The 27,237-nt window shown below is 48.6% G+C and overlaps 1 protein-coding gene across 1 annotated transcript in view; it reads right to left on the reverse strand.

Annotated features, from left to right (window-relative positions):
* The window catches only part of LOC149348179 (fatty acid synthase-like), a 54,716-nt gene that overhangs the window by 18,419 nt on the left and 9,060 nt on the right, over positions 1-27,237 (reverse strand). The window contains exons 5-16 of the mRNA XM_089585761.1: positions 19,766-19,999; positions 17,993-18,294; positions 16,028-16,414; positions 14,769-14,958; positions 12,832-13,061; positions 11,611-11,814; positions 8,559-8,816; positions 6,839-7,055; positions 6,208-6,462; positions 3,133-3,306; positions 1,356-2,580; positions 776-930 (exon numbers count right to left, since the gene is read on the reverse strand). Of these exons, the coding sequence (XP_089441887.1) occupies positions 776-930; positions 1,356-2,580; positions 3,133-3,306; positions 6,208-6,462; positions 6,839-7,055; positions 8,559-8,816; positions 11,611-11,814; positions 12,832-13,061; positions 14,769-14,958; positions 16,028-16,414; positions 17,993-18,294; positions 19,766-19,999 (3,831 nt within the window). The remainder of the gene's footprint in view (positions 1-775; positions 931-1,355; positions 2,581-3,132; positions 3,307-6,207; positions 6,463-6,838; positions 7,056-8,558; positions 8,817-11,610; positions 11,815-12,831; positions 13,062-14,768; positions 14,959-16,027; positions 16,415-17,992; positions 18,295-19,765; positions 20,000-27,237) is intronic.

Below are 27,237 nucleotides of genomic sequence, written 5' to 3' on the forward strand. Positions count from 1 at the left end.
GCAGTGCTGTTTAAAATGTCGAGCTTCAAAATAGCCATTTGATAAATTGTAGAGTCGGCTTCGCCGAGTTGTGTATTAGTGAAATGGTGTCACGTCGCATATTATTTTCAATAAAATCATTGCACCACATTCTACGTCATAAAATACTTATACAACGTCTGGATTTGATCTGTAATAAATGCGAGCAACACCATCTTAAATAGTGAAACGCGGGAAGGCGAAGTCAACAAGGTTTTCAATGTATAATCCTAACGTAGAACATTTCGAACCAGCCGATAAATAAAATTTAAAACAGGAGGCACCTTCGATTTTGGCGGCCTTAAATTCTGGGGAAAAAAAAACCTTGGCTCATGAAGTAAAGAAGAAAACGTTCGTTTTTTCCAGTGGCCTATTCGCGTAATTATATAATTTTATCACGTACGCAATGTCCTTCTTGCTGTACACTCCACGACCAAAAAACACACCGAAGTAACACTCGCAGTTTTTAAAATAAAGGTCTGTAAAGTATAAAACAATCACGCCGCATATAATGCATATGTTGGAATCAAGAAACGGAGTCTTCGTTTCTTTTCTGCCGTTGGGCTCATAGTTCCTGCTTACTTTGCTATTTGGAATGCATAAGAACTGCCAGTAATACTTCAGATTCTAGGTCTGAGCCCTGAGCCCTGATCTGCACTTCCTAGCGCTCTTTGTACTTCATTTGACTACGCTGTGCTCAATACGTAGCAGGCAAAAAAAACAACTTAGTCATCAAGAAGTGCAATGCCAAACTTACCTGAAAAAATTGTCAGGTGCCTAAAGGAGCCCCATTGTCCACCGCGTCTCACATTCATCCTTAGGTCACACTCCAAGAAGTCCTTGTACGTCGGGTCTGTGTGTGTTTCGTCAGTATTCCTGACAGACTTCTTAAGGTTTGCGTCGAAAACACACCTGACGTGGAAGAATAGGTGCCAGTAGTTCAGTTAGACAAAGGGGTACTGCGCTGTCAACCATCTTTATCAGCAAAGCATGACACGGCCTTTGATTTACTGTACGTTGCGTTACTACGTTGCGACGCCATATTGGATGGCTCGACAAGGCAACACACTACATTTCATCCAATGAATACCACAGAACTGTAGCTGACACTAATGGTCAAGCATAGGTAAGATATTATTCAAGCGATTTTGTCAATAATCGAGGGTCGTTGGGAAAAGCGCCGCATATTTCTGTGCTTCTTCAGGTTAGCGATCTGATAATTCTGGTCTCTTGTCTACAACAAGGTTTCTCGCAACTGCATCCATGCTGATAGTTTCATTGGCAGCTATAATAAAAGCATGAAACTGATCCACATCGAAACGTACTCTGAGCCTTACCTTAAACGGCTGGCGCCAGGCTCCCCTCTCAAGCAGTTCATCAAACCAACAATGCCACTGGTACCGGCATCCTTTGGAGTCAACCACAAGTTGTGCCTAGCAGGCTTGTTTTTGAGATCCGCAATCTTGCCCTTTAGCGTCTCGACCCAATCGAATGTTGTGTTGTCCACTTCAACTGTTTGCCGTTCTAATGTCTCTGCGGGGGCGGCCACTTTTCTTAGTACAAGGAGCGTGGACCACTTGTTAGATTTCAATCCAACCAGCCGAAATCCGCAGGTTGTGAGCACCGATGCCGCCGTATCGGCTCTGTGAACCGCGGTAGAAACACGGCAAATTTGTGAGAAGAATTCTTCTAGCGGAGTGAACGCTGTGCGTAGAAAAAGAAGCAAAAATGCCTCCTCTTTGCAAAGCGATGACAGCAGCTCAGCCAAGTCTTCCAGAGGCAGTGATGATTCGGGGAGAACACGAGTCACAACCAGCTGGGCATCAGGGAGCTGATTCACAGAGTTAGAGGCCAGATCCCATAAATACCTCTTTGTGCCTTCTGGTAAATCCTGCGACGTGAGGTCATCTGGATGAGGGTGGGCCACGGCATACTCAATCTTAAGCAATGGGTTAGACAGCGGCAGCAGCTTGGACACAGAGGGTGTCATAAGCAAATGACTTTCTTCGAACGCCACTTCTAGAACACGGATTTTTTTCCCGCCCGTGTTTTCTACAACGACGTCGAGAACGGGCCGCAAGGGATCCTCCTTCAAAAGCGCTGTGTTAAGGACGTCTTCGTAAAAGTCCTCCTTGTAGTTAGCCAGTGCCCACTGCACCGCGGAGACAAGAGAGAAAGCGGGGTCTTTGACTTTCGCCTGGATAACATTTAAGACACGGAACAGACCGTTTTCCTCCCCAGAGTTTGTGAGGTATCGGTTGAGCAATTCATCGGATACGTCACTGGAATCCTTTATTATTCTTGAAGCTGCATTCATTTCCTCATTGCTTGCCTCAAGGATGCGCTGAGCGACGGTGGTACACACTCGAACATATTCTTCCAGGCAAGCATGTCGTTCCTTAGTAAGTGCTTCGTCGTCGAAGTACGGTACGAACCGGTACTCAGCCAAGGAAAGTGTCTGGTGCGCGGAGCGCCGCGTCGCCATGGTCGCTTTGAGACCTCGAAAAGCAACCCCTCCGGCATAGCAGGTTTTGAGGCAGCTATCGTAAACAACGTGTACGCCTGCACAAAAGAAAATGTTGGATAGTAACGAAAATGCAATTGTTTATGTAGCTTTCGCTGAGATGATATGAAATTGTTTTCACAGAAAGAGCTTCTCTTTAGACTGCCCGGTTTTTCATATTTGTGCCGCCTAAGTCTTCATTCAATCATCACACGCAGCAAAAAGCGCAAATAGAAAGTTGGCTCTCACAAATGATGAGCAGGAACGACAACTTAAATTATTTCCGTATTGAAATTTTTTAAGACCGAATTTCAATACTCTCTTCCAGGCATGTCGATTTACTTTTTGATTTCTTCTCTAATATATCATGATTTTGTAAGGTAATCCTACAAATCCTCTCTTAAAACTTCTGTCTATTACCGACTTTCGTGGCCGTAAGGAAAGAACGAGGATATCATCTGAGTGCTTTTCTAGGCTTTGTAAAAAAAAAAAAAAGGTTGAGAACAGTGCACAAGAAGAGAAATTGAACACATAGCACACTACTACTTTTTTAATGATGGCACACTTTGGTTCAGCAACATGCGACGAAATAGTGATTTTGCAGTACTCACCTCCACCTCCGACCTTCTGGATGATCTCTGAGTGGAGCCTGGGATCGATGAGGCACGACTGAATCCTTGCGGGCAGCCAGAACGCTCGAAGTGGGTCATAAAGGGCGTAGAACTGAAGCATACTGTCGATGAAGGTCACCCAGTTCTCCACCCACATGAGTGTCCCGCACGGTTCTGGATCGTGTAGAATGGACAGAGTGGATTTTTACTAGGTTGTAGGGTGTAATGCAGGAACACGATTGTGGAAAATAACTGTTATTGTTAAAAAGATGCAAAACTTCCTCCGTGTCTTCCATTCTGAGATCAAGAACCAGTTACTGGTAACTTAATAACCGTACATGATGACGACTGGCTTTTCCCAAGTTCCGTTAACACGCCTATCCCCATATATACATAGGTTACCAGCAGCATCATCAACAGTTGAAATGTACAGTGGTTCGAAATCATTAATGTACTGCTCATTTTTTTCGTTTTTCTGATACATTCTGCTTTCCATAAGTACACAATCTAAGTTCGTAATAAGTCCATGACAAGTACATCTTCCAATGAACCTAAAATTTGCCCCAATCATGTAATTTCTATGTGAACACACATGTGCACAATACAACCAAAACCTTAGTGTTGAATCTGCCGAGAAGTGCCCGCAGTAGCACACGCCTTATTCTAAGCCGCCGCGGTAGCTCAGTAGTTATGGTGCTCGGTTGCTGACCCGAAAGCCGCAGGTTTGATGCTGGACGCTGCGGTCGAATTTCGATGGAGCCGAAAATCTAAATGCCCGTGTGCTGTGAGATGTCAGTACCCATTAAAGAACCCCAGGTGGTCCAATTTCCGGAGCCCTCCACTACGGCGTCCCTCATAGCCTGAGTAGCCTCCTGACGTTGAACCCCCCCATAAACCTTAAACCATAAACGCCTTGTTCCCAGGCCGGATATAAAAGCACTTAATAAAGAAATATCTGAAGTGGTTCTTTATAACACTACGTTTTTAGCAATAGTATACTCTTAGGTGGTGCTACACTGGTTAATTTCCGGTGGTCTGCATTTTTGAAAGAAGAAAAATTTTGAACGCAAAATTTTAAGACATCTGAATGAGTGAACACGAAGGCCGACATTAACCTTGTTTTCGTTATATTAGGTTGGCCGCTTAGGACCCATTCCCCTCGAAGTTCAAAACATATGAAAAAAAAAAAGATTCCCTAGGCAAAACACATGAACAGTCTCAACCGTTCTTCTTGGCTGCTGGTAAAAGGGAACCATTATATATATAACCATTTGCAGAACATGGTCAACGATCATGCTCGCGACTTTTGAAGCGACTTTTTTCCGAAGTTCCAGAAGCGTTTTCACGAAGTTCATGACGTGGCTGCAGTTGAAATCTTTGCTAGATCGACTAGTAGGACCATTTGGAGCTTTGAAAAAAAAACATGAATCAAAGATGGATGTCAGAAATAAAGATGGAAGATTTGGCGAGGAATTGCTGTCTTGTCCTGGCTCCTTCTTCTTCTCTCGCGCACCGGGACATTTTATTTAGAGGACACTGAGGCTCCTTTTTTGTTCTCGCCACTGCTTTGTATGCAGAAACCAAACTAATCGGCATAAATGTGTTCCCGTGAAGAAACGGGAAGAATTTGTTGAGCGTGAACCCGAGCCGCGTACCTGAGTTCTTAGTTTTTGATCTCCTCCTGCTATTTTCCTGACGTAGGGAGCCCGAATTATACTTGCATACAAATTTTCAACTTTTTCTCGACAGTAGAACTTAATTCCTTCCAAAACGGGATAAACATGCCGGTGCCTCTACTCGCAAGATTTGCTCTACTCGCAAGACGAGGAGAGCAAATTGGTAACATGATGCAAAATCACCACAGCCGCTTGCAATAATGCTGTGGAAGGGACCACAAGCAGTTGGATTACCAAATATATGCTCATAAAATTTCGCTTTCGGCTGAGCTTTACTAGCGCAGGCATTTTGCAGCAGCAGTCGACTAGCGTGTGGTTGATTTTTTCTCACAGTGTTATTTGTTCGTCTTTCGCCTAAAGTTGCGACCGATGGCAGGCCCCCAAAACTTGTCAGTGAGAGGGTGTACAGACATGCTTATTGCAGGCTGACTTCACGGAAAACAAAAATGTTATCAAGCCCGAGTCCAGCAGTACTCTCGTTAGGGCTCCCAAAAGGCTGTCTTGCGCCGCGGGGCAAGATCTTTTCTAAACCACAGTCCACTCCACTCGGCAAACTCTCGTCTGAAAGGATTGCCATCGAGGTCTCTTTTGAACACTCCCGTTGCGGTGCTGTACTTCTTTGAGTCCCTGGAGCCTGACAGCCTGGGCCTGCTTTCCCACATCTCGCTATCCTTGTTAGCGTTCCGTCTTCGCGCCGCTTATTTACTTTGCACCTCGGGATTCTATATTGCCGCTTTCCGACTGTAGACTTAAGAACCCATGACTCGCGTAAAGCCTACCCGCATCCACTTCCTCATTCCTCACCTCGATGTACAGAGTTGGCAAGTTGGTGAGCGTCCTCACATTCCAGTGTGAAGGTAGCTTAAGCTTTTCCCGCTTGGCGCCATACAGAGCGTGTTTCTTAGCTCGTGGGTCTGCGTATGAGCCGCGTCAACAGCACTGGCTTCAGCATGTTGCCGATCTGCCTCGTCTGTGACATTGCTCTAAGCTCTACTGCTCTGCCACGTTGACGTTTCTCTCTTGCTATTTGTTCCACAGCACCCCTAATATATCTTCCTCGTCGTCTGCGAGCGCGGGGAATGAGCAGCACGTTGTTGCCTAAGCGACAACGGATGCAGAATCATAAACCAGCGCAGCGTCCCAGTAACACATAGAGCTGAAAAACAACCCAATTACGATGGCCACAAGCAGAGAGCACACTGCCCTGTAACGCGTGCTTTGGCTTTCCTAAAAATTCATCGCTCTACTTCCTCATGACGTCCTCGAATTTCTCCCAACCATTCAAACTACACGTCGTCCTAGAGTGACTTAGACCAAGTGATATAACTCGCACTGTATTTTGTGCTTTTAACACTGCACAAAGGATGCACAACACAGCAGAGTACTCCAAAAGACTAACTGTGCAAGTTGGCCTTCAACACGCTCCGGAAGACTCCGGTGTACCCGTAGCCACGAAGTCGTAGGTCTTTGTAGACGTCCTCGGCGTCAAGCTCGTAGACATCGGTCTCAGGTGGCGGGCTTGCCAGCTCCTCGTTAACGAGCTTCTCTCCTTCCTTGGCGACGCGTATACGACCACTCGCCACCACAGAGCCGCCCTCGCTGATCTCGAACTCCCCGGAAACTGGCATGACGTGCACTGAGAAGCGCACCGTACCTGCACCGAAAGTGGTGACCATGTGAGCCGGAAAATGATTGCTCTAATATTTTAGAAAAATACAAGCAGGCCATTGATCTGCGGAAGATGCTGATGTAAAACTTTTCAGGCTTCTGAAGCCCACTTTCATCCTTACGCATGCTAAAATTTATTTAAGGAGCCACTCGCAGCGTGTTTTTTTTTGTTTCTTCCAGTGGCATCACGCAATAATTATTAACGTAAAAACTGACCGCAGTGAATATGTCACTATCTATTGCATTACGGGCCTCTGTACATCAGTCTTATTAACAGCATTGACGGACAGAGGGAATGTCAAAAACACCTGTTGAAAATGGAAGCTGTGAAAGGCCTCAGCGAGCATTTCTGGGAGACCCACCCGTCTTTGGCAAGATAGTGGCCCTGTGAAAGCTGACGTCCTCGAACACCACAGGCACCTGATGAAAGGGCTTGCCGCTACTCTTGGTCAGGGACTTCCATGCCAGGACCATGTAGCCGGCAGCCGGAAAGATCACTCTCCCATCGAGCTGATGACCAGCCAGGTAGGCGTCTGCCTCGTTAGAGCCCACGTTTACCTCCACGACTTCATCAGAAACCTGCGCGTATGAGTACAGCGACTCTAGAGCAGCCACTCGAGCTTTCGCTAAAGGCGGAATAAGCAAGACGACGCTACGAATCTTAGGCGGAAGTAACATCACCGATCACTCCATCGCATGGTTCCCGGCACACATGGGCAGCTTAGCGGGTGGCCTGCGGAATCTCAACGAGATCGCACACAAGGCGGCGCGAGGGCTCATCGGCCGCGTCCCTCCGGTTTCCCCCGCTACTCCACATCAATTATTCACCTACAACGAGCTCACAAAGCACTTTTATCTCGGCAGACGAGCGTTTCCCCTCCCGGATAAGAAATTAACCCGAAGCCAGTCGGTCACGTTACGCTTGCTCCAAACGAACTCATACCCCAACCCCTGGCGCATGAAGCACATCGATCCAGACTACGACGGACAACATGTGTGTGACCAGTGCAGTGAACGCGTAGACTTGACACACATGCTGTGTGGTTGTGCATCAAGTGATGCCTACGCCCAGAACAAGGAACATTGGGACAAAGTACTAAAAAGTGCTTCACTTCACGACCAGCTTCGGGCTGTCCAGGAGGCCCGCGCGGCGGCGGAGAGCTTCGGGCTCTCTGTGCCTACATGGGAGCTGCCCTCTACACCTGGCGCATAGCCGAGTGTCCTTCAGGACCCCCACTGTGGGAAATAAAGTTTTACCACCACCACCACCTGTGGTGTCGTGTGTGAGAGTGGGCAGTATCATGTCAAATACCGGTGTGCATAAAACCATGCACGTGAAAAACACAACAGAGGGCTCTCCGTTTTCGGTATCTCCTGACAAATCAGGCTTTTTACTCGTACGGTCGTCGCCTATAAGGCGCAACTCGTCGGTCGATATCAAAGGAAGGCTATAATGAATTGGAGATGAAAAGATTTACCACGTATATAATCCAGGCGGTCCACTTTACACTGGTATCAGCGCACTATGATGACCTAGACAAAGCTCTAAGCATAGCTATAAAGCAAAGAGAAGGTGACCGAGAGCCCGAACAGCGGAAATCTAAAAGCATTGCAAACTTAAACGCTTCTGAGCCAAGCAGTCAATAGGCGGCAGTCACAACTACCTAGAATAAAACTCAAAGGCGATAATTCATTCAAAGGTGCCTTACGAATGTGTTTGAACGTGTGTTCTAAGTGGCCATTTCCTGTTTCTAGGCGGCAGGCTATCAATAAGTGCGGAGAATGGACAATTTGTTACGAGGCAGGGTGATGTTTTTACAAGATCAAATCAATAAAGAGCCCAATTCCCGACACGTGTTGCGTTAAGGCTTTGACAGCTCCCGTTCGGAACGGGCGTGGTGTCTCTGAATGACAGGTAGATCTTTCCCGTTATTCGGTAGCATCTCCGTTGAAGTAATTTTTTTCCCCATGGCATCGTCTTCAATAAATCTCCACCGCGCTAACAACGCTGCCAGCTTTCAGATGGTCAACGGCGAGAGATGTGGTAGCGATGAAAACTCATGCAGTGGGCCCCTGTCCTACCTGTCTCGAGCCGCCGAACTGGTTCCACTTGGCGACAGTCCATCGCTGCGAATGGTCCCAGCTCACCAGGTGGCCGATGCTGGGTGTACCCCTTGGCACGGGGAACGGCACCGCGGGATAGAGTGGTGATAAGTCCAGCTGTACGCCGAGTGTGTGCAGCTTTCCTAGCGACTTCAGGAAGAACGTGAGGTTGTCCTCGTTCCTCTTCATCAGGCCAAGGCAGGGGGCGTTGGGGCCACGGGCACGCCGCAGCATAGGCTACAAGTAGTTGAAGGAATGGGTGTTTGACTGATGGAATCAAGACACTCTACAAGCTGTCTAAATGTGTTCACACCTGGTGACGGCATTCAGACGCGTCAGTATTTGGGAGCTTCCACCATTTTAGAAACTCTAGATAGAAACCTTTAGTTCGCGTTGGCTGCCAACACGTGCTACATTGCACGAAACAAAAATATAATTTTGTATTCGTAGAGAAATATTTCAACCTGCGTTAAAGAGGGAGAACTAGACAACTGAACAGTAAGTACGCAGGATACCGGGTAGGCATTGAAGGGAGGGCCAAATATTTATTCCATAAGAATAGACTAAAGTCAGTCTCCATAAACTGACGCCAATTGGAAATATTAAGCAAAAACCGAAATTAGAAACAAATCAGTTAATGATAATAAAGAAGTCCTCTGCTTTCTGGGCCAAGGTCAGGATGCTGTGGAAAGTTCCGATACAAGAACAAACATCTAGTATTAAGAATAATGTAGAGTGTACGCTAGTCCGAAGAGACAATCCAAATATTCTGCTGGTATGTCGAAATACGAGTCCCAATGTTGATGCCCGCCAGGCAAACATATCTGAGGCACTTTTTTCATATCGATGACGAAAGTAATGTGAGTCTGCCCACGACAGACGGCGACAGGAAAGAATAGTTGCATGACTGGGGATTTAAAAGCAGAGAGGCAGCCTAAGGAAACAAACTTCACGAGTAAAAATCGGTATATCAAGGAAAGAAATAGAAGTTGTACTAAAAAGAAAGGTAAATTCAATTATATTGATTGGGGAAAATAGAGGCTCAGAAGTAAAGGAAGTAATCTGTGCTTGGTTTGGTTTTTGGGGTCTAACGTCCCAAAGCGACTAGGGCTATGAGAGACGCCGCAGTAGAGGGCTCCGGAAATTTGACCACCTGGGGTTCTTTAACGTGCGCTGACATCGCACAGTACACGGGTCTCTAGAATTTCTCCTCCAGAGAAATTCAACCGCCGCGGCCGGGATCGAACCCGCGTCCTTCGGGTTAACAGCCGAGCACCATAACCACTGAGCCACCACGGCGGCTAATAATCTGTGCTTGGTGGAGCCCCACTACACCCAATGTCAAAAAGGACGCTCACACCATGCATGCACTGTCAATCCATCCATATTATGAGCATTATATCTCCTTAGTACATATCATCGATTTCCTAAGGCCGTCAGCACTTGTCAATGTCAACGCTGGAAGCATATCACTAAGTCGTATGCTGCAGCCCGTAACTGGAGTCGGCCCTCAGTAACAAAATCTTCGCGCACTGTCCAACTGCATTTTTTATTTTATTGCGAAAGCAATACTACTCGCACTTTCAAGCCTTCGTGTGACCCGGCCGCCGTTACGTTTGACCTTTAGCGGAGTGAATATGGGCGACCAACTCGCTCTTTCAGATACCCCGGCTGCAGTTACGCCGCGCACCTGTGACGCTACTGCCGCTGTGACGTCATACCAGCTGTAGATTATGTTTTCTTCCTCTCAGTCGCAACAACATCAAAAACAAAATATAAAAAAATTACCGAAGACGGTTTGAGTCGCCGCGCAGCGGCGGCCGGTAGGCACGCGTGACCTGTAGACGCGGCGCACTGCGTTCCTTCAGTTGGAGGCGTTGCGCTTTTGCTTCCGCAACCTACCAGGCTTAACCAAAGCTAAGCCCCCACCAATTTTTTCTTTAAACCACTGACGGGAATATTCCCATTGAGGTAGAAGCTGTATTTGCTATTTAGGGTCGAAAAATAACAAATGTTAATAATTTTCATGAAAGCTGGGCATGGTCAAGCAAAAAAACAAATCCAATGCTTTTTTATACTAAGCAATGGCTTTCAACTGCACAGGCTTAAAAACGGTACGAGGCTTCACCTTATGATGTAGCACAGAATGCTGACGGACGAAGGAAGCACTTCAGTAAGGCAGAATAAATAGGACGCTGGTCTGGCGTGGACACTATTCACAATGAATCATCCGGATGCGTCGCTCCACTCTAGCATATAAAGAGCTTTGCCTTCAAGAGCTCGCAGTGCGCCAAAACCTCCTAGATTACAATGCACCCCTATACGGCATGTGACAAACTAAAACAAAAATAAATTGAATGGGTGAATTTTCCTGTGCTTCAGAAATGATTACATGCAGAAGCTGGAGCCATATCCTTCAAAGCGCATACTACGCAAGAATGGGCTGAGAAATGAAGGTGGCGGCTGCCTGGGAATGTTTCAACTAAACCGTAGCCTAGCTTAGTAATTTTTTTCTAGGCCAGCTTTAGTACAACGGCTATGCAGTTGTGTCAGCATGATCTGCGCTGTTATACTCCACGAAGAATTGCAATTTCTTTCCACGTGATGTGTGCGATTTAGTTTGTTTCATTGATGTCTTTTCGCTTGGTTGCCTTCATTAGGAGCAATAGCTTTAGTACAACGGCTATGAAGTTGCATCAGCATGATCTGCGCTGTTATACTCCACAAAGAATTGCAATCTCTTTCCATGTGATGTGTGCGATTTAATTTATTTCATCGATGTTTTTTCACTTTGTTGGCTTCAATAGTAGCGATGCTTTCTTCAGACTTCACTTTATCTTTTCTTACCTGGCGTTGATGTTTTCGTTCTCTTTACTCAATTGCGCTTTGCGAACACGAACTGCCGCGTGTTTGCGTATAGGGGTCCGGTGCTACTACCTCATTTTGCGTCTTCCCTATTATGTACAGTGTCTCAACGGTCCTCTCTTCATAGTCAAACTTGTGCAGAATAAAGGCATAACTTAACGCTTACCTGTATCAGGCAGTGGGGTCCGATCTCCACGAAAATGGCGTGCTCGGGTGCGTGCGAGATGGCCTCGTGGAAAAGCACGGGAGCAACGAGGTTCTGGACGAGGTACTCAGTCGAGCAGTTTAGGCCTACTGGCTCATTCCAGCTGCTCTCCGGCACACAGGAACTGACCCACCGTCTGCTACGTTGCTTCGGCGCTTGGATTACCTCGACAACAAAAATATACATAGTTGAAATCAAAAGCATAGGTTTTGTTTTATTTGAGTCTTTACGAGAATAGGGGCAGCACTATCCCAGTAGGCGGGGGAAACTGAAAGATCTCACTAAGACAAAAACACTGAGTAATACGAATAATAAAATGTAAATCAGTAAAAAAAAGACAGCTGTTGTTCAGCCGTGAAGGCAAAAAAGGAATCTGATTTTTTGTGCCTCCCACGAACAAAACTTGAGTTCACCGGAAGTGGAAAAGGGTTCGATTAACCACGGCATAGCAACAAAAAAAAAAATATTCGCCTCAAAAAATTTCTTTGCTCTTTTATCTCTGTTTTACTCAATGCATACGGCCAATAATTACGGACACTGAGTGAAGCGTCTATCTGGGCATAGGCGAGCGACACAGCTGCGCCAAATAAGAATGAATGGGGTGTGAACACTGCGGCATGCTTAATGAATTGGTTGGTACCTTTGAGATGGAACGATCTTTCGGTTAGAGACTATAAGTTTCTTATTCTTTCATTTTAATAATGACTAGAGATATACAAGGTTTGTTGGGTAAGGCTCACTGACCCTTAAATACGAACGGGCAGACTCAATTTCATGTTGGTGCTGCCTCCCGTACGTAGAACTGAAACATTTATAGGCTCCAGCGCCTCTCCTGGTAGGACCTTATATCCGGTTGCTAACAAGGATGATATTTTGGCCTGTGTGCCATAAATGTTTTGGTTTCGCTTCGAGGGGGTTTAACGCCCCAAAGCGACCCAGGCTATCAGAGATTTCATAGTGAAGGGCTACGGAAACTTCGACCACCTGGAGTTCTTTAACGTGCACTGACATCGCACAGCACACGGGCCTCTAGAATTTCGCCTCTTTCGAAATTGGACCACTTCGGCCGGGATCGAACCCATGTCTTCCGGGCCAGCAGCCGAGCGTCATAATCACTGAGACATAAATGAATTCTTCCTTTAAAATATTATGACATAATTGATATACTACTTTAAGTCTCACCTTCTGCAAGGCATCCTGGAAGGCCGGTGCAACTACCTTCATGTGCTGGCTATGAAAGGCCACGTTGGCGCTGTCAACCTCTCGGACGAACACGCCTTCAGCCTTGAGCTCTTCGACCAGCTCTGCCACGGCTAGCTTAGGGCCGGACACGGTAACTGAGTCCTCGGAATTGTGGCAGGCTGGCACCACGCCATCACGACAGCGCTTCGCCGCCTCTTCCCACGTCATCCCTGAAAAAGCGGTCCCCAGTCACCAACGCAGGATGATAGCAAACGGTGTCGTGCCATTCATACACTTGGATTACCGCATATTTCAGAAAAGAAAATTCCACCTTGCTATTTTTCTTTTAGGGCTTCGCAGAGCCCTTCCGAAGGCATCAGTAAGCGACTCCAAGGAAGGGCCACGTATGGTAACGAGGAATGGTCTCCCAGAGTTGATTTAAGGACCGAGTTCTCGTGATCAGCCCTGTAAAGGCCACCCCTGCGCCACATGCATCCCTCACAACAGCGACAGTGAACACCGTAAGTCTATTCTTTGTTTTGGGTTTGCATATTACCCTTGTTTCGATCCCCTAACACACCAGGTACTCCCCCTTCCCCTCTGCATCTCCTTCAGACTTCGCCTAAGGCTTACCCTTCTTGATGCTCGTATTATGGGCTACTTTGTGAATGCAGGGAATTTTTTTTTCAATAAAAAATTGAGTTTCGAGTCAGCGCTCGTCTTTGTGTCCCCTTGCTTCGTCGGTCGTCTTGTTCGCGCTGTTGCCTCCCACGATGTATTATTACAAACTCGCCCAGCTATCCATCCTTCTTCGGATAGTAAACGGTGTCGTGCAATTCATACACTCGTATTACGCAATGTTTCAGAAAAGAAAATTACAGCTTGCTATTTTTCTTTTAGTGCTTCGCAGAGCCCTTCTGAAGACATCAGTGAGCGACCCCCCAGAAGGGCCACGAAGAGTCTGTTTTATTTAAGCAAAGGGCCGAGTTTTCACGATCAGCTCTGTAAAGGCCACTCCTGCGCCGCATTCATGCCTCACAACAACAATAATGAACACCGTAGGTCTATTTTTCTGTTTCTGGGTTTGTATATTACCCTTGTTTCGATCCCCTAACACACCAGGTATCGCCACCCTCTCTCCGTCTCCTTTACACTTCGCCTAAGGCTTACACCCTTCCTCGTGATGTTCATATTTGCCATGATCGAAAGTATTAACCAGAATTGAGAATCGCTTATCACTGCACTTTCTTTTTTTTTCTTAGGATATATAGCTACTAAGGAAAGATGTCGCTATTCGCAACTTTTTGAAATTCGAAAAGATTTCGTTCGCTTTAGTGAGATTACCTTTCAACTGCATGAAAAGCTTCGTTGAACTTCAGTAAACCTCGATTGCACTCAGTCTCGTACAGACGCCCACAGACTTAACACGAATGACGGAAAGCGTGGCCTGGACTGCGGTCAGCGCCACGAAGCGATAGTCATTAGTGCTAGACAATGCTCTCGGTATGTTTGCGGTGGTTGACGACAGCTGGTGCGCAGCTCGCTTTGACTGCTTTTCCGCTTATGCCTGATTGCCCCGTGGACAGCGCGCTCGTCACGGGGGCGTTTACGCGCTTTTTGCTCGCCGATTCGGCCTCCAAGGCCTCGGCAACGCTCTTTCCAGTTTTCTTATCGCGGCAACCAGGAACTGCCCGCTAAGCTTCCCCGGTTAGCACCTCCTCTCGTCAGACACCGCAAACGTTCCGGGAGCATTATCTCGCACCCGATGACTATCGCTTCATGTCGCTGACGCCAGTCCAGGCCACGCATACCGTCATTCGTGTTAAGTCTGTGGGCGTCTGTACGTGTCCCCCCCCAGTGAATTTATACTGGGGGAATTCGCATTTGGGCCTTGCCTCAATGGCAATCAAGGAGGGAGTAGTTATCGCGGAACTTACCGACAGCGGCCATGGCTCCGTCAGGCAAGTTTGCCAAATCAATGCAGCGTCCTCGCCAGTATGCACACAGCACGGCCTGCTCACTCGTCAGGCAGCCATCCGCGTAGGCGCAGCCGATTTCCCCAAGGGAATGGCCCACCATTCCATCTGGTTGAATGCCCACAGATCCGAGCGTGTCTACGAGAGCCACCTGTCAGCCGAAAAGAAGGCCAAAGGCAATGTGGAGGCGAGACCTACATGAAATCGAACTCCTAATTCTCATTCAAAGAGAAAATTTATTTCATCTTCGGCATCGAACTTGAAAGCTCTCGGAAATGAAACCATGTATATATACGAATACAACTTCCGATGGGTAAACCGAGATCAAGGTCTTGCTATATTTGTGTGCTTTTCCCAAGTGAAATAAACGAATAAAAATAAATGAAATAAATATCCGGGACATGCATTTCAACCAGCGTCGGAGCGCGCAGATCAGCTTCGCTGGCTAATGTAAAAGAGCACTTTGCTCTCACCGTCGCCCACCACACCTCATGTTGTTGTTGTTGCCTGTGAAGTGGTGTAAACTACAACACACTCTGGCACAAAAATTGCACACCGTCGTCTTCATTAACTTCCAGCGGCGCGAACAGATCTAATCAGCTTAGCCTCAATCAGAGATTAACCTTAGTCAAATATCATCAACAGACATGCCGACTATCCAGAAATGCAAAACCATCAGCCAATCAGGCTAAACATTTACTTGGGCACGTCTACTCGGTTTAACTCCGTTGAAACCCTGACATTTTTTTGAAGGCGTCGTGAATGCGCAGTAAGGTGTGCCCTCTTCCGAACGGAAGTTCAGTTCTTCTTTATGCGTTACTCGCAATTTGCTTATACACAGCTAGCTCTTTTCGGTCCCTCCCCTTTACATGCGCTCTTGTCTTTCCCCCAGTTTAGAGTACAGTCTAGCTCCCACCTTTCCTTCTCCCTGGTGTATCTGCCGTGCAGTCGGCCAAACGAAAACGTTCTCATTGGCCTATTTGTTTTCAACAGACGGCTCTATGAACAGCAGATATCGTAGGGTGAGAAGGCTTATCATTACAGTTGAGATGGTACGGTATAAAAGCAAAGGAGGGGGAGACCGGAGCAAGACTATACGGCGCTTGCTCTAGATACTAACAGATCTAGGCTGTAAAGAACACACACACACACATTACTCCTATATATTACTGCCCACAGGCGTTTCAGGACAGTAGCGCGATCAGTAAGCCAGTACGCACCTGCACAGCCATGACGGAGGCCTGAATCGAAGCCATGGATGGGAACACGTCGTTGTCGTTGGTGACAACGTCGATGACATCTACGCCGAATGTCATTAAAGCCTCGTGCGACTTGTGCATGGAACGGGCGAACGGGTCGAATTGCATCATCTGACGCGCCATCCCCTTCCATTGGCACCCCATGCCAGTGAAGACGAACCACAGAGGGCGCTTCTCGAATGGGACGCGCTCCACAACCTTGACAACTTCCTTGCCGGAGCCGTCCACAGGAATCACAGCGAAGCCCCTATGCGGGAACTGTTTTGCGTTGGGCTGGCCAACCTTGTTCAGGAGGGCATACGCCGCGTCTGGGTAAGGTCCCTCCTCTTCTAGCCGGTCGAGCGTACACTAGAATGGAAGTCCGCATCTTTATTTCAACGTCGTATAGGCTGAATGACAAAAGCAAGAAGCTCACTGTTGTCTATCCAAAAATATGTCCTCGTGAAAGGGCGCTCCTGGATTCCATACAATGTGCCTTTCAATGTATTTTAATTCTCACTGTCAGTAAAGATAAAACTATATTATATTTGTGCATTTTATTTGTACAAATACACACATCTGTAGGGAACTAGTCCATGTTCAACATCATCATCAGCAGCAACAGCAGCCTGACTACGCCCACTGCAGGGCAAATGCCTGTCCCATATCTCTCCAATTAACCCTGTCCTTTGCCAGTTGCGGCCACCGTATCCCCGCAAACTTCTTAATCTCATCCGCCCACCTAAGATTCGGCCACCCCCTGCTAAGTTTGCCTTCTCTTGGAATCCACTCCGTTACATGTTCAGCATAAGTTTGTAAATATAGAAAATTCATTACCTGTTTATACACAAATGAATGCAACAATATGAAATGGTATCCAATCTAAAGGCGCTAAGCAGTATAACGCCCTGCCCTGCATCACATCTGAAACAACGGCATCTGCAGGTTCTAGCACCCCAGAAAACACCTAATATCTCAAAAAGGGCTTGCAGTGAGACGCCCAGTCGAAAGCGTGCTTGGGGCCGAAAGCCAAAGCGCAGCCTGCTGGAATAATAGTTCCGGTTCACTTCCGTCAACTGGGCTTTCCCAGCCACAACGCAAGATAGCGGCGTTTTGTCGCCACAGACTTCACACATAGATGCCTCCCTTTAGCCATTCGTTCTCCCCTTCCTGAGGATGAAGAGTGGAACCTTACGCAAAACATCCACCTCTGCTTAGTAGCTCTTTAGGGAGCCCTCGTTTACTGAAACAGGCATGTCCGCCTCAAAGCAAACCTAATCGAGCTTCCGGTGAACTTCTGGTAGCCCCTGAATTCATATTGCTGAGTGTATTCAATACGTGGACACATTTCTGTTTTAAAAATTGACGCAAGGCGTGTTTAATCATGTTCTTGCTCCATATTACCTCTGAGCTACGAGTAAACGAGTGTTCTGCACTTCGGTTTATGCATCCCAGCCCTTTAAAAGTGATTATTGGCATGTAATATTCATTTTGGCAAGCGGACTGCTACTTTTTTTCATAGCAGCTCAGCTAATTACTGGCTTAGCTGCAGCCAGGTTGGGTTTACCGTTTAATGAAGGATATTCATTTTCCTCAAAAAGAGGTTTACTATTATGGGCCATGCGTACCTACTGCATTTCTTCAACGAGCAGTGTCTCACAGCATTATGCTAATCCCAAGAAGTTCGCGCAGAACGTAATGCGAGTTTTAAAAAAGTCAATGGATTGCTTTTTGCTAGGTTAATGGACAGTAATGTCATCAAAGCTGAAAACGGTGTTGTTTTACCAGAGTGCTGTCGTAGGCGAAGCCCTAATGGCTATCTGCCATAATTAGTGCTTCGACACAGCCATCGATGTACTCCACTTGAAAAAGAAAAGATTCCTTTCTAAGCTAGAAGCTTTTATCAGGAATAAATTGCAGTGAAAACAAAGAATTACACTCACTCACCGCCAGTGAATGTTCGCTGCGTCCAGCCACGATAACTAGTCTCGGAATCTCGGGCTTCTCACGCAGAACGCTGTCAACATGTGGTCCTTGGCTCGACTCCAGAATGACGTGAACGCTGGTACCACCCAATCCAAAGGAATTCAAGCCGACTGGGCCGCATGGGAGAGGAGTTTCCTTGTCCACTACTTCAATGCTGCCATCGTGCAAGCACGCAACTTTAGGATTGGGTTCTTTGAAGTGAAGGTTCCCAGCAATGATTCCAGTCTCCATGGCAAGGATTACTTTCGCGAGCGAGGCGATGCCTGCATGAGCGCGGCACGCAGAATTAAATGAGGGTCATGCTAACATCATGGATAACTCAAACACACATGTTAAACACCTAGCAGGCGTGCTTGGGACATCCCGTATAATTTCCATGCCGTTGCGTTCAAGTTAGACATCTTTAAAACACCTCTGAAGATTGTTGTAGATTTAAGTCAACCTGCACAAAGTGCATAGGAAACACTTGCATTAATCCTGGGGCAAACATACCGATCTTAACTCTGTCAGTGAACGTAGGCAACTTATCCAAACAATTCCCTCCCCTGCTTCCAGCTCTTATAGGCTGTATAGATAGAGGCCGATAATTGTAGTGTAAAGCCAACTAGTTTAGCGGGCCTCTTGAAATGCAGTAGGATTAAAAAAAGGTTGCATTTCATTTAAACCTGCCAATTTGTGGCCTGAAAACATCCCCAGACAGGCGCTGACGTAGATAGCCAGGCGTATCTTATAGATTTTACGGGAACGCCGAATAGGCATCGATGACATTGCTCCGGTGCCTCGCATCATGACGTCTGCCACATCTCAGAGCTCGCTTGGCTGAGCACAGGGCTTAGGAGTAAAACGTACATCGAGAGCTTCTGCAATTACCATTACGAATCTATAAACATGACCAAACCCCGCTACCGCCAAACACTATTCCAGGCTTCTTCCTCATGTTCCGACTGCACTTATAATAAGCAAGAATCACAAGCTACTGCGCGCTTCTCCTCCTAAGCTGCTTTTTCTGCGAACAGCTTTCGCTTACCATCGCCAGTTCTTCCGCTTGCTGAGTTACATTACTGCTGACGTTACGCTTAATCGGTACGTGCGTAAGGACCCCAAGTTAAGGTTTGCTTTTAACAAGTTTCTGCTTTGAAATGCGTCGTGGATCAGGAGGGGCATTGGTTATAGCACCACAATAAGTGCAGTTCTCTTTTTTTTAGCAGGTGCTATAGGACAGTACTGAAATGTTGCGCAACGTTGACGGCTGAGCACCCAAGCAGTGTAGTGTATCAGAAACGGCAGCGTGCCAAACACGCAGCTGATAAGGCCAGAAGGCGGCAGATAGCGGCTATACAGCAAAAATAGACGGGTGGAATCCTCACTAATTACATATATCGCCTTGCCAAGAGACTGAATAGGAAAAGCACGCGTCCTAAATTTTGGTACGGGAATAGATCCCACGGCCTGGAATCAACCCTTCAGAGACGCTCTTTGCACTACTGTGTGGTGGTTATAACGGTTTAAAAAAAATATGGTGGTAGCAGTTTTACAGAAGGTGCGCAGTTGGACCGTACCACGACGGAAGTGGTCAAGGAAGGGCTGCAACATAAAGAGATTAAAAATAAAACACACAACGTTTACGGTTGCTCTTCACTAAAACAAAACATCACGCAGCTTCACACAAAATGTCGCAGCATGACATTTCTGCTCCAGTAGGCTTCCGCGCCAAGAAGTCTTGCTGTATTTTACCAGAAGCAGGCTCCGCGTGCCCCACGTTGCTCTTCACAGCTCCAACCTTAAGAGGCTTTTCGCGCTGCGGCGGACAGAAGACGTTGCCGATCGAGAGCATCTCCTGGCTGTCACCCGCTTGGGTTCCTGTTCCGTGTGCCTCAACAAAGCCCACTTTGCTGGGATCCAGTCCGGCTTCGTTGTAGGCATCCCTGAGCAGCCGAGACAGAGCCTGGTGCGACGGGAAAGTTATTCCTGAAACATCCCACATGATTCACTTGCCGCTGGCTTTCAAGGAAGCGGAGTGCGGAAAGGCGTCGAAACAAAAAGAAAGAATTTAGAGCACCTTGAATCTTGAGGCACCTTAATCATCAATCATCGTTACAGTGGTGTCATCGAACATTCCCACAACGAATCCCGCTGTGAATATATGAACTCAAACCGCCAGTCTGGAATTGCCGATGCTCATAATTTTATCCCGCGCACATGTTGCTCTTTAGTCAAATGTACTGCGTAGAACACTGACGGAAAGTGGTGACCCTCGAGTACATTTTACATAGCTGCGCTCTGATCATATCTGAACAACAGCTAAAATCTTGAGGAGAAGATCGCCTTATTTCAGCGCCATTGCTTGCTACTGACAAATTTGTTTGCAGCGCGAAGTAACTGAGAGTTGAGAAGTTGAGCTAATTGATTAGAAAAGCAGAAGAAAAAACAACCACATCCCGCCGGTGGGTTCCGAACCCACGACCTCCGAATTACGCGTCAATTAGCTTCAATCAGCTTTAATCAATTAGCTTTAAGCGATAACATATTCAGTGATATTATAAATTGATCAACACCACAAAATAAACAAATTAATTAAAAATCCCCTGTGCCCTTTGGTTTCTGTGGCTGTTGGCTTCTCTCATATTTATAACGAGCCCCTCATTCCCCTTTCCTTGTATGCTTAATTGCTTATTGAGGGCCTCGGTTCTGGCAGCCTTGATGCCTTAGGAAGCATAAGAGGGTTCTCACAGAGCTTCCACCCTCGCCGTTCGATGACGTTCTACGTCACATCAGCGGTAACTCAGGATGTGCCACGTCCGCCGCTTAAGAACGTGGGTGGCGCTGGTGAACACTCCCAAGGTTAGGTTATTTTGTAAACATAAATACCCCCGAAAGCAGAAGGTTTGACAGCCGTCGCCGTAGCTCAGCGGTAGAGCACTGGACGCGTAAATCGGAGGTCGTGGGTTCGGATCGCACCGGCTGCATGTGGTTGTTTTTTCTTCTGCTTTTCTAATCAATTAGCTTTAAGCGATAACATATTCAGTAATATTATAAATTGATCAACACCACAAAATAAATTAATTAAAAATCCCCTGTGCCCTTCGGATTCTGTGGCTGTTGGCTTCTCTCATATACATGTGTATATATATATATATATATATATATATATTAGAAAAGATATATATATATATATATATATATATATAGTAGTTGCAGGAGGTCTTGTCGTTCAATGGGCCAGGAAGACTTGTAGAAGAAGGGGTCACAACCTTGCAATTATCTTAATTTAATACCGACAGCTTCGGACGGAGGACCGTCCTTCCTCAGGGGTGTATACCCTAAGGAAGGACGGTCCTCCGTCCGAAACTGTCGGTATTAAATTAAGATAATTGCAAGGTTGTGACCCCTTCTTCTATATATATATATATATATATATATATTGTAGTGAATTACAAGTAACGCGCCTGAACTATTATGAATGCGCCTCAGGTTGCCTCGATGGCAGACGAAGAAGTTGACGACGAAGTGTGCCAGCGCGCGCGGCTCCAGCTCTCTGGCTGTGTAGACTGACTGTGATTTGGCTGCCGTCCGCTCAGCTTTTTGGCGAACTGTATAGCTGAGGTCACTAGTACGCGAACCCCCTTTCATTTGGTGGAGGTTGCGGTCGTCTGACGCCCTGGACCTTCGCAGCCGTCTTCTCCCGCCGCTCACAATGCCTAAGGACTCCGTGCCCAGTCCTGCACCACCCACCCCGACCGTTCTGTGCGCTGGAGCGCTGCGGCAGCGTGATCCCGCTTTCTTCAGTGGCACCGGCGACGATGACGTCGAGGATTGGCTGGCATCGTACGAACGGGTGAGCACCCATAACAAGTGGGACGATGCACTCAAACTTAACTACGTCATCTTCTACTTTTCGGACGTTGCGAACCTATGGTTCAGAAACCACGAATCCGACATCCCCACGTGGTCAGCTTTCAAGTCCAATTTTTCTGATGTATTTGGCAGGCCTGCGGTGCGCAAGCTGCGCGCGGAACAACGCCTGCGGAGTCGGGCGCAGCTGCCTGGTGAAAATTTCACCAGCTACATAGAGGACGTTGTGAACCTGTGCACACGAGTTGATGCCTCTATGTCTGAGCGCGCCAAGATTGAGAACATTTTGAAAGGAATCGACGACGATGCGTTCCAGATGCTTCTGGCACGCAATCCCACCACAGTCGCCGAAGTCATTACTCATTGCCAGAACTTTGACGAACTTCGGAAGCGACGCATCCTCACCCGTTCTCCGCTCTCGCAGCAGGAATCGCTTGCTTCCCTCACATCTGACACCGACCCGGCGCAACTGTCACCGCAGATAAAGCAGTTTGTTCGGGAGGAAGTCGCGCGTCAGCTCTCGTTGATGCCCTCCAGTCACGACGCTGCGACTCCTCTGGTGGCGCCATTGCAGGAGGTCATCCGCCATGAAGTTGCCGAGGCTATTCCTACTGCACATCCAGTCCCTTCGGTTGCTCCCTTAACCTACGCCGAGGCTCAGTATCCCCAACCATCTCCTATACCCGCCCGGATGACCTACGCAGAAGCAGCGGCGCGCTCCGTGCCCCTGACTGTTCCACCTCGTCAGCCCGTCCTGCGCCCCGCCCCGTCTCTACGACCAGCCCCGGTTTCTTCGCCGTCTCCGCAGCGGCTTTACAACCCTTGGCGCACATCGGATAACCGACCCATCTGTTACTCCTGTGGGTACGCGGGACATGTCGCCCGCCACTGTCGCCGTCGCATGGTGGCATCGCCGACCATCTCAACCCCTGTGCATCCATCCCAGATGTTTTATTCTGCTTCTCCATCCTCGCCGCTAGACGCGTACGCCCCCGACCGTCGTGCTTACGAGACCCGACGTTCTCCATCACCGCGCCGTCGCTCACTGTCACCAATGCGCCGTCGCCCTCCCTCCGCTGAAGAGGGAAACTAAGATCCGCAGTTCCGGAGGCAAGAACTGCGCGCTGTTCGAAAAGCTCAAGGCCTCCGTTTTCCCCACGCAACGTTCTTCAGGTCATCGTCGACGGACTGCCGGTACATGCGCTTATCGACACGGGTGCCTCAGTATCAGTGATTCACCAAAAACTCTGCCGCCGCTTGCGCAAAGTCACGACGCCATTTACGGGTCTCTCGCTCCGCACCGCTAGTGAACAGTGCATTGCCCCTCTCGCCTCGTGCACAGCGCGAGTCATCATTGAAGATATATTGTATTCAGTCGAATTGTTGGTGCTGTCCTCATGCTCACATGACATAATTCTCGGGTGGGACTTTCTGTCACACAACAACGCCGTCATCGATTGCGCCCGCGCTGAAGTTGAATTTTCCCCTTTGTTTGACGAGCTTACTACTGAAACCTCTGCCCCCTTGCCACTCAAGGTCACTATCGCTGAAGATGTTGAAGTAGCGCCGGGAGCATCTGCCCTTGTTTCCCTGTCGTGCCGTGCCGCGTCGGATGACACCGTTTTATTTACGCCGTCTGCTTCCTTTGTACGCCGGAAGCACCTGCCGCTACCTTCTGCTGTCCTCGATGTTCGGCGGGGTGTCACGAAGATGCTGCTCTACAATCCATCCTCGTGTGCCCTTACCCTGCTACCTGGTGAGTCCCCTGGCTGCATTCAACCTGTCTGCCTTCTCTCTGCCCTTAATGTCCACGAGGCAGCCAGCGGTCCCTCTATAAACGCCATGCATTCCGAGCTCGCTACTGAACCTGAGCCTGACGAACTTTTCCGCGCCGCCATCGACGATACTCTTCCGTCCACCTACCGTCAGCAGCTTTCAGCCCTTCTCCACACTTTCCGCTTCGCTTTCGATGCAGCCCATCAGCCTTTAGGCCGTACATCAACCGTGGCTCATCGCATTGAGACCGGCTCCCACCCGCCTTTTCGGCAGCGCCCCTATCGCGTGTCTGCGGCTGAGCGTCAAGTGATAAGTGAGCACGTTGAAGACATGCTGCACCGTGGCGTCATCCGTCCCTCTCACAGCCCTTGGTCTTCTCCGGTGGTGCTGGTCAAGAAGAAAGACGGTTCTATCAGATTTTGTGTCGATTACCGGCGACTGAACAAAATTACCCACAAAGACAATTATCCGCTTCCCCGCATCGATGACGCTCTTGACTGTCTCCAAGGCGCCGAATACTTCTCCTCTCTTGACTTGCGTTCGGGCTACTGGCAGGTCCCGATGGCTGCCGCTGACCGTGAGAAGACCGCATTCGTTACCCCCGACGGCCTTTACGAGTTCACCGTTATGCCATTCGGCCTGTGCAACGCGCCAGCTACATTCGAAAGAATGATGGATAACGTCTTACGGAAGCTGAAGTGGCATACGTGCCTCTGTTACTTGGACGATATCGTTGTCTTTTCGGTAGATTTTTCCACTCACCTCACGCGCCTGCAGCAGGTTCTGACTTGCCTCACCGACGCCGGCCTACAGCTTAATCTGAAGAAGTGCCACTTCGGCGCCCGGCAGCTAACCATCTTGGGTCACATTGTATCTAAGGAAGGCGTTCTCCCCGACCCGGCCAAACTGCGCGCTGTTGCGGAGTTTCCCAAGCCGACAACAATGAAGCAGCTTCGGAGCTTTATCGGTCTGTGCTCCTATTTTCGGCGCTTCGTCCGCAATTTTGCGTCGATCATTGCGCCACTCACGAAACTGCTTGGAACAGACAACCACCTGTCCGCTTGGTCCCCCGAATGCGAAGACGCGTTCACCACACTGCGCCGTCTTCTTACCTCGCCGCCCATACTTCGCCACTACGATCCGAGAGCCCCTACCGAGGTACATACTGACGCAAGTGGCGTCGGCCTCGGAGCTGTCCTGACTCAGCGGAAAGATGGTTATGAGGAATACGTCGTGGCGTATGCGAGTCGGGTGCTCAGCAAGGCTGAATGCAACTCTTCCGTTACGGAGAAGGAATGTTTAGCGATCGTCTGGGCACTCATGAAATTTCGACCCTATCTGTACGGCCGCCAGTTTGATGTCGTCACGGACCATCACGCGCTTTGCTGGTTGTCGTCTCTTAAAGACCCGGCCGGCCGCCTCGCCAGGTGGGCTCTCCGCCTTCAGGAGTTCGACATCCGCGTTGTATATCGCTCTGGCCGTAGGCACATGGACGCCGACGCTCTATCTCGATCTCCTCTGCCCACCGCCGCTGCATGCTCATCCGTGCCTGAACCCGTCCTCTCGCCTCTTACCGCCTCTGATATGCTTGCGGAACAGCGCAAAGACCCGTGGCTTGCGTCGATCATCGACGTCGTGACCAACGCTCACACTGCTGTGCCTTCGCGCACTCTACGCCGCCAGGCACCACATTTTGCGTTCCGTGATGGCCTGCTCTACCGCCGTAACTACACGCAAGATGGTCGACGGTGGCTCCTCGCGATACCTCGCCATTTACGTTCTGAGATCTGTGCCTCGTTTCACGCTGACCCACAATGTGCCCACGCAGGTGTGTTGAAGACGTTTCAAAGAATATCTCAGCGTTATTATTGGCGGGGCATGTACGGGTACATTCGCCAATACGTCCGCTCCTGCATCGCCTGTCAGCGACGCAAGTCTCCCGCGCCACGTACGAGCGGCCCCTTGCAGCCATTGCCGTGACCGGCTCGCCCATTCGATCGTGTTGGCGTCGACCTCTACGGCCCGCTGCCCTACACGTTATCTGGGAACCGCTGGATAATTGTTGGCGTCGACCACCTAACCCGATATGCAGAGACCGCCGCACTACCCGCTGCCACTGCTCGTGACGTTGCCCACTTCCTGCTGCACAATTTTGTTCTCCGCCATGGTGCGCCGCGCGAGTTGCTCAGTGATCGAGGCCGTGTCTTTCTTTCGGACGTGGTGGAAGCCCTCCTCAGAGAGTGTCGCATCATCCATCGGACCACCACTGCCTACCACCCTCAAACTAACGGGCTGACTGAGCGCTTTAATCGCACTCTCGGCGATATGCTCACCATGTACGTCTCGTCAGATCAGTCTAACTGGGACTCTGTGCTGCCTTTTGTGACGTACGCATACAATACCGCCACCCAGTCAACCACCGGATTTTCCCCTTTCTACCTGTTGTATGGCCGTGAGCCGTCCTCCACAATGGACACGGTTTTGCCGTACACTCCGGACGCCTCCGAATGCACACCCCTTTCCGAACTCGCCAAGCACGCCGAGGAATGTCGCCAACTGGCCCGTTCTTTCACCTCGGACTCCCAAGGTCGCCGAAAGCATGAACACGATGCCCATCAAACCGCGCACGCTTTCTCTCCAGGTTCATTAGTTTGGCTTTGGGTCCCCTCCACTACACCAGGACAGTCTTCGAAATTTCGCAGAGAACATCATGGCCCTTACCGCGTCGTCGAATCAACATCCCCTGTTAATTATATTGTAGAGCCGCTTACACCCTCTTCGGACTTGCGTCGTCGCGGCCGTGAGCTTGTCCATGTCAGTCGCCTCAAGACTTATTACGACCCGCTCCTCTTGCCAGCACCATAGGTCGCCAGGATGGCTCCTCTTCCATCCCGGGGCCATTGTAGTGAATTACAAGTAACGCGCCTGAACTATTATGAATGCGCCTCAGGTTGCCTCGATGGCAGACGAAGAAGTTGACGACGAAGTGTGCCAGCGCGCGCGGCTCCAGCTCTCTGGCTGTGTAGACTGACTGTGATTTGGCTGCCGTCCGCTCAGCTGTTTGGCGAACTGTATAGCTGAGGTCACTAGTACGCGAACCCCCTTTCAATATATATATATATGTACACACACACACACATCGACTGTTGCGTAAATCAGAGAACATCGAAAAAAATGGCTGAGGCTTAGCTGGTTAAGCCTAGTCAGATGCGAAGCATATTGATGGCTAGGCTTGGTAATACATGGCTTTCCTTGGTTGACGTTCATCCCGCTCTTCATCGGTCTCTGTGGCACGCTGAAGCTTTCGCTTCTCGTTCAAATCAGCCCTGCTTCTATAGTCGGATACAACTTAAAAAAACAGCAGTTGCTAACACTGGGCCGCGGTCCGCGGGGTCCTGTATTACTCCGCTGGCCAATCGCAACAGTAAACAAAATCAGCTTTTTAATGTTTGACTATATCAGACAATCCATGTATCAGAATTCTAGAGGTCATAATTTTTCTGTTGTGATAAAACTTCTTGTTTACGTAACAAGAAACGTTTAAGCAGCGGACTATGTTTTTGTCGTGGAGGAATTCT

The sequence above is a fragment of the Amblyomma mixtum genome, chromosome 4 (genome assembly GCF_055824585.1).
Source record: "Amblyomma mixtum isolate Tamu chromosome 4, ASM5582458v1, whole genome shotgun sequence".
NCBI lineage: Eukaryota > Metazoa > Arthropoda > Arachnida > Ixodida > Ixodidae > Amblyomma > Amblyomma mixtum.